The following is a 7,985-nucleotide window of genomic DNA, read 5'->3' on the forward strand; positions in this document are numbered from 1 at the left end:
GATAGGAAGAGGATAGCGGTAAATGTTTAAAGAACGCTTTAAGAAAAACAAAAAACAAAAAATTATGAAAAACTATTTATGAAAGGAGCAAAGATCAATCAATCAATCATTTGGATTACATAGGAGATGAATTGTAAGGATGAGAAATTAAGGATAATGGCATGGAATGACGACACACTTTGCATTAACATATTTTATAATGAAACATTACACACAACACACTAATTTATGGCATATAAATAAAAGGAAACTATAAAAACTACTTGATAATTGATATATTTCAGTTACTTAAAGTTGGGAAGGGTCCGCTGATACTTAATGGGTTCCATATGATTTGGCTCCTATATTAAGACGGGGTTTAATCTGTAAATGTTCCAAAATATATTCCCTTACGCCCAACCTAACGGCTGCAGAACCTGGAATGAGTTCTGAAATCCCAACGCCCTTGAAGTAATCAAAAATAATTGAACGCAATCGGTATCTTTCTAAGTTCCAACTGGCTCTAGCCGCTTTTCGGCCACTTTCGGCTTCTAAGATCAAATGTAGAATACTGTTCTTATCAGCTTAACAACTGATAGTTTCTGTTGGATTATACAATACGTTAATGTCTAAATATCGAATACCCCAAAAGTAAATCCCTGTCCCATGAATCATAGTAGAATTAACTGTTCTGTTCTTTACAACCTTATGATCAAAAAATGGCCTGTTTTATTTGAAAATATCTACGTGAAATCTGAGACAATGAGTTCAAAATAAAATATTGACAAGCTGGAGTCCAATTAGGACTCATGGTCGGTAATGATTAAGAGCGCGTTAGTTCATCAGGAACTGTCCTGTTGAGTCTGTAGAGCTTCAACGACCAGAGCCAGGCGAGGAAGATGAGAATTTTAAATCGAACGAGAAGGCACGTGTGAGACGTTTCTTACGCGTCACAACTTTTATACCCGGCACTCAGTACTACATCTGCACCTTAGCGGTTATTTGTCAAATTTTACATTTATTCTTCATCTGTCATCTCCATCAACAACACTAATTACGCTAACACGCTCCTTTAGCTCGCCACCCTCCCCTAGAGCAGCACACTGCAGAGTTAGGGCAGAGACGCGGCAGAGGCAGAAGCAGAGACGTGTCTGAGGCAGAGGCCTCTGCCACTGCGCGAAGCAGAGTGTGAATGAGAGAATTTGCAAAAAACAAATATAAGCTGCGGGACGGGGTGGGTTTTGCCACTGCAAAACTTTTATCTTTTATCTTCAAAATTTTAGATTTGGGAGGTTTTTGAAATACACTTGTAACAGTGTGAGCATACAGAAGTATGGATGCAAAATTTGGTGGCTCTAGCTTTTATGGTCTCTGAGATCCAGGCGCTCAACAAGACGGACGGACGGACAGACGGACAGACAGACATGGCTCTATCGACTCGGCTATTGATGCTGATCAAGAATATATATACTTTATGGGGTCGGCAACATTTCCTTCTGTGCGTTACATACAACTGTTATTCGCACAAATACAATATACCCTATTTACTCCTCGAGTACCGGGTATAAAAACGAAAAGGCCCTGGAGGTAAATATGTAAAAAAGTTAAGACAGCGAGGGCTGCATGGAAAGCTTAAAAATACATTCATGAGAAAACAAGGCCAATATACTTACCCTATTTACTCTTCGAGTACCGGGTATACAAATGTTAAACTGATTTTTACAATCAGACGGAGTGCTAGGGGCTTGCTCCACCTCTGTCGCGGGTTGGCCCGGTATTACAGTACCGCCGGAATTTTCAGCCCAACTTAAATGATCAATTTTCACATACCCAAAGTAATGTTCTACCATTTTTACTGAGTTTTCCATCCAGTTTAATCATCCAAAGCAAAGGCTCGGCACGGCCCCTATCCTGTCTTCGTTACGTTATAAGTACGTGCTGAATGCATCGCGTGAATGTTTGCGTGCCCATGATGTAACTATACAAGGAGGTCTTATCGGCAAAACGGCGCCTCTAACTATGCTGTAAATAAATGCGAATGCTCGCGTTGACGAAACGGTTTGGCAGCCGACGAGACCACCTTGTATAATTATATAATGTGCGTGCCGAGCCCTCACAGATAAATCTAAGCATCCTTTCGCGTGGATCGAAGGTCAACCAATTTTCGGAGGAGTTTTATCTCGATTTTCGCGACAGGATCTGTTGTGTCTTTGGAGTCATGGGACTCCAATTTCTGAATCTGTCTTCCCAAATTCTCTAAGACACCTCACAGATAAATCTAAGCATCCTTTCGAGTGGATCGAAGGTCAACCAATTTTCGGAGGAGTTTTATCTCGATTTTCGCGACAGGATCTGTTGTGTCTTTGGAGTCATGGGACTCCAATTTCTGAATCTGTCTTCCCAAATTCTCTAACATTTCTTCCACTACGGCAAAGTGGACTCTTGCTTTGTTCTCATAGGACTCAAATTTTTGCATCTGTCTTCTAAGAGTCTCTAGATTTTCATCTATTAGGTCGATTTCTGAGAGAGTATCTGTGAGGTCTTTGGCCTCATAGGACTTTACTCGCTTTTGAAGTCAATAAAATTATTATTGCACTGACATCACAATGCTGGGACTGAGATTTCCCAAAGGTTATCGCAAATAATGCAAATATAATGATGGAACACCGCATGGCTATTACTTCACCGAATGCAATCTACAAGGCGACTAAATTATGCACATACTCGGGCATATATACAAAGAAAATGCTTTTACTTTTTCTGTGCTCAAAAAAATTCGACTTCGATGAAATGAAATTGAGATCAACAGATTAAAATGAATGTACATATAGAATCCTCATTTTTCAGTTGGCTAATAAGAATCTTTTCAATTAAGTCGCTGGAGACAGGGATGTGCCACACTGTTCCATTAGCCTTAGAAATATGTACATACATATGTAATAAAATAGTCCGGATTTTTGCAGGGTACCAGCTGTGAGAGAGAGATGTTTAGCTTAACTTAAATGATAAATTTTTACCCACCCAAAGAAAATGTTCTACTATTTTTATTTAGTTGTGCGCTGGTTCAATCCACAGACGACAGCTCACAGATAAAGTAATGAGTCTGATCGCAAGATCTGTCGCTCATTGCATACTCAAAAGTAAGATCGACGCAATCTTCAGAGTTCGCAAAATTATTGGGTTCGCCTTTATACCAGTGGAAAAATGTTCCTTTGACACCAGTAGTGGCCGAAATAAATTCTCCTTCCTTGTCTAGATCGTTCAGATCAATCCAATACTTCTGGTGAGGCTTCAGCCTGCTGCGAAGTGCCTTCATCTCATTCTCGTTTTGCACACTTGCCAATTGGGCCCCCATCTCAAGGCATTTCTTCAAAGCACCGTGCCAGGTTTTCTTATTTTCATGTTCTATGTAATAGTACTTTGAATCTATTTTTTTGAATGGCTCGAAAACTTTAGGCTTCAGTTTTGATATTGTTTCCTGCACTGATGCAAGCTGTTGCTCCAATTTTTGTATTTTTGAATTTAATAATTCCTCCTGGATGGCCGTCTGTCCTTCCAAAGTCTTCAATTTTTCATCTATTAGTAAAATTTTCGAGGCAGTGTCAGCAGGCTGATTGGCCTCGTAGGACGCCACACGTTTTTGGAGGATGGCGAGGTATTCCAGGGCCGGTTTCACAGCTGCGTAACAGTATCCTCCGCACTTATGTTCAGATTCATCCACCTATTGATGGGATCCGCAATATTCTTACAATTTAGTCAGTCAATTTAAAAATATTGCACTCACATCACAATGCTGGGACCGAGTTCTCCCAAAGGTTATCGCAAATAATACAAATATAATTATGGAACACCGCATGGCTAATACCTCACCGAACGCAATCTAAAAAGCGACTAAATTGTGTATATAAAAAACAATGCTTTTATTTGTTCTGTTCCCAAAAACTCAACTTTGATGAAATTAAATTAAGATCAAGTGATAAAAATGAATTTGAATATAGAAACCGCCAATTACAGTTGGCTAATAAAAATCATTTCAAAGAAGTCGTTGTCGGCAGAGCTGTGCCACCCGATGTGCGGCCATATGTCCATGTTCTATTAGCCGTGGAGTTTTTTTTAATAAATGTTTAGGACTTTTGCAGGATACCTGCTGTGAGAGAGTGTCAAAAGAGCAGAGAGGACCTCACGACACGTGAGAAAATTAATTTGATTAAATTGCCACAGAAACGCACAGCGGGCCAGAAGTACTGGAGGATGGTGGGGTGGTGTAGGCGTTATCACCAAATCAGATGCTGTTTTGTTGTTGCTAGCCGGCTACTTATCGCGGACACTCAACAACCACCCGAGTGGTATACAAATGCACTGCGAGAAAATCAAATAATAAGCGAATAGTAACACAGTGAGATTCATGGGTAAACACAAAAAAAAGAAACTTTAAAAGTATTAAAACTCAATCAAATGCAAAAAATTCGTTATACTAATTTCATTTCCGAGTTATTAGGTATTTTTTTCTCCTAGTGTATAATTTTCACAGTACGTGTGTGTGGATGTGGGGCTGGAGTTTGTTTCCCTGTATGCGGGTTGTCGGTGAATGCACTAAATGATGTGCATAAGTGCGAAAACGTTTAACCCTCTGCTCGAAGGACTCTTTCCAGTTTCTCGCTACCCTCACATCCTCCCCGCTGCTGCTCTCTCTTTCTCTCTCTCTGTCTCTCTGTTGCTGTCTTTTAAGTTCTCTGTTTGGGTTTTGATTGACGCTGATAGGGCACGTGTTGGCAATTATTTTAGAATAAATATATAAAAATAAAAAAATTCTTCAGCATGGGCAAAAATCAGTAGATGACTTCTTTGCTGTGTCCTTTCTGTGCTCTTTTACTTCTTGGGCACGGCCGAGACATGATTTCCAAAGAGCAGAACGTCGAGATATGATTGCTGAAGAGCAGGAGGTTGAAATTTAATTTCTAAAGAGCACGCGATGACAATATGATTGCTGAAGAAAAACTGAATGTAAAACAGATTGTACACTTCAAAATTTGCAAATTAGACACTAACTATAATATACGAGACTTTGAATACTTTGACAATGAAAAAATAGATATGCACCTAAAATATTTATTAATATAATAAATACATTGCAGGTTTTTGTTTGTATGGCACTTAATAGAAAACCCATGAAAAGTAACTAAAACACTTTGTTCTTTATATGCCATTTAAAAGAGGATGTTTTGGTCGCCCATCCCATTAATTTTCTATTCTTAGATTCAACATTTATGGAATCAGAGGTGAAGGTTAAAGGATTCTGCAAGTTCAGTGCAGTATTTTGCAATATTTTGTATCAGCTATAATTGGTTTTACCATAGATTTACCAAATTTGAACCTTAATTAAATCTACAAAATGAATTTCTTGCCATTCATTAATATTTTAAGTACAAAATAATTGTAGAAATCAATCATCAATCCGCAGCAGTCATACCTTCAATTAAATCAGCACAGATCCTTAACTATTTAATAGTTTAAGTAATAGTAAATTTCATATTTTCCATACTAATTGTGGGGTTTGCCATGGTTGTCAGAAGTCTTTCTATGCATTAAGGATCATTAAAAACACCCACTCTTACACGCAATATCCCCTTCCATCTCTAGGGTATTCGCATTCCTATTCATAAGCCACTTTTTCTGCATTTATTATGCCATTGTGTGGGTGTCGAGTCGGGTCGGTTCGGGTTGGGTCGGGGGGCTCGGCTGCTTATTAAAACTCTCTTGTTGTGATCCTAGGCACAGTAACCTTTGTGCACCCAGCCACACCCCCTCCCAGTCCCGCTCCCGCTCCCTCCGTTGGCCCAAACAATTAGAGCACTAACAAATGCAATTATCCATGCACCACCCTACAAGAGGCAACGGGCAGGACCATTCCATCGTGCCATTCCGTCACCCCTTGCGGGTACACAATTGCTCTCATTGGCAACAATTGTAGATGAACCCGGACAACCCAGACCCAATCCTGACCCGAGCCAAAGCGACAGAATCCTTGTTGAAAAGACAAACACAGAAAAATTCACCGAATATTGGGTGTGTTACGACCAAGATGTGTCCATTAGGAAAAGGCTTTTAATTGAACTTTGTAATGCAAAGTAGATTTTATTCATTGAAGAAATAAATCTCTAAAAATCTTTGATACTAATCCCATTAGAAGAGTAAAACCATATATTTTAGCACCTTATTTTGCCTTTTAAATTTTTTGAATCAAGATGATTCCTTAAAGACAGCTAGATAATGATTTTTTTTTTATATACACAAGAAAATAATGGGATAATGGGATAAATAAGGATCCCACAGACTTTTTCCCACTTGCAGATAAAGTAAAAGTCATGGAAAATAATAAAAAAGCCTAACAGCAATGCCTACCCAGCATACTCTTGCATACCCAGTAAAACGAAATTTCAGCAGCACAAGAGTAAGTGGAGGAGCAAAGAGAAAAGTTTTCCAAACGCGTGCCACATATTAAATTACAACGAAATATGTGCACACGCGATGATTTGTCGAAGGGGCAGTTTGTAATTTGCTGGCATTTTGCCGATTTTATCAGGCAGCAGCGACAGAGTGTTGGCAGAGCAGAGCCGGGAAGGCATTGCTGATATTTTGATACATTTGTTTGATTCCACAGTCATATAGTGCATGTAGTTGTGCCAGAGCTCTGTAATTGAGTTCACCTCGCGTAATTGTCACAAAATTGGATTGAGAGTCCCCCACTTCAAAATGTGAACTGGCCCGGAAATGGCACTTTTAATGGGCGTTACAAGGCAATTTATTACAGCCAACATATTTTTTCATATTTAAATGCTGCTAAGCGGAGGATCTAGGGGGTTTTTTGATTTTTCTTCACAAGAGCTGATTAACAGTGCGAAATTTATATAATTATTTTAAGATTAATGGAAACTACAGGAGTTTGTGTGCTGATATAATAATGAGGCGTTTTAGCACAGCATTTGGAATTTTGGGAGCGTTAAGAAGTTAGGGCAAGGCCGCAATTAAATGTCGACTTATTATAAAGGGAACCAAGAGTTGACCGTTAAATGTTTTTTTACCTTTCATTTCCGATTCCCAAAAATAAATCCCCTAGTTTCCAATTTCTAAACATTTTTCTAAGCAATTCATCTATTATTTCTTCGTGTAAAACCAATCGTATTTCTTGGGTCTATGGATATTCTAAAAGCTACAGCACCCTCCCTTTATTTTGTGTTCCCTGAACCGCAAAAAGGAAATGCCACTTGCTGCTGTGGACCCACTAAGGATGTAGCCACTTGTGCGCCCGTGTAGCAGTCCTAAAGATGTGTTTTTTGTTATCTTGTATCAAAAGTTAATTTACCGAGAATCAAAACTTAAATGCGGAAAACGGATCTAAGAAGCGACGCCGCCGCCTCATGGCATTCACCCCAACAAAAAGCACGACCCCGAATGACGACCCCGACCTTACGTGTAACCTGATCATTGACACACTTCAGCTTTGATTTCAGGGAATTATGCTAACAAAAAAAAGTATACACAAGCAAAAGACATCATCCTTGTCGACAAGACAAAAGGATTTGCCAGGCAAACTGACACAAAATGTTGTAATTGCCCCGAGGAAGATGCGGCCTGTGCCGGAGCTGCTGAGCTCCTGTGTGCCTGAGCGCCTGTGTTCCTCTGCTCTGACGGTAACCACAAAGTGGCAGTGGTGCAATTTGATGCCACGAAGCTGCAGCAGCTAGATTTTTATTATTATAAAAATTAGGCTTAGCTTGTTTGACGGCTGCCACGTGCAACAATGGAATAGGAGACAGGACAGGGCCAGACACAAATTAAGAAGACTAAACGATCGCAGGGCGGAGCAGGGCAGGGCAGAAGCCATGAAAATCTCTAAACAACAAAAAATCAACCTAAAATCAATAAAAAAACTGAAAGAAAGAAAGGCACTGCAATCTTTTTTTTTAAGAGAATTTTCACAACGCAAACGCTCTTTCGCACGTTCC

At 39.5% G+C, this 7,985-nt stretch overlaps 1 protein-coding gene and 1 non-coding gene across 2 annotated transcripts; one reads left to right on the forward strand and one right to left on the reverse strand.

Moving 5' to 3' along the window:
* The first annotated feature begins 1,644 nt into the window (after positions 1 to 1,644).
* Positions 1,645 to 1,790, forward strand: LOC117902826. The gene has a single exon (XR_004649426.1). It is a non-coding gene; the product is annotated as a U2 spliceosomal RNA (small nuclear RNA).
* Positions 1,791 to 2,989: 1,199 nt separating this feature from the next.
* On the reverse strand, positions 2,990 to 3,848 carry LOC117902318 (CD209 antigen-like protein E). Its single transcript, XM_034813606.1, has 2 exons — positions 3,764 to 3,848; positions 2,990 to 3,700 (listed from the first exon to the last, which is right to left on the reverse strand). Exons 1-2 carry the CDS (start codon positions 3,833 to 3,835, stop codon positions 3,044 to 3,046), a joined length of 729 nt encoding a protein of 242 aa, XP_034669497.1. The 5' UTR covers positions 3,836 to 3,848; the 3' UTR covers positions 2,990 to 3,043.
* Between the last annotated feature and the right edge of the window lie 4,137 nt (positions 3,849 to 7,985).

This window comes from Drosophila subobscura, chromosome U (genome assembly GCF_008121235.1).
Source record: "Drosophila subobscura isolate 14011-0131.10 chromosome U, UCBerk_Dsub_1.0, whole genome shotgun sequence".
Classification (NCBI taxonomy): Eukaryota; Metazoa; Arthropoda; class Insecta; order Diptera; family Drosophilidae; genus Drosophila; species Drosophila subobscura.

Bases quoted from the DNA above. Each gene is read 5' to 3' on its own strand.
- LOC117902318 (XM_034813606.1), bottom strand. From the start codon at position 3,835: ATGCGGTGTTCCATAATTATATTTGTATTATTTGCGATAACCTTTGGG. The intron at 3,701-3,763 runs GTGAGTGCAATA...TCCCATCAATAG, and splicing joins CTCGGTCCCAGCATTGTGAT to GTGGATGAATCTGAACATAA.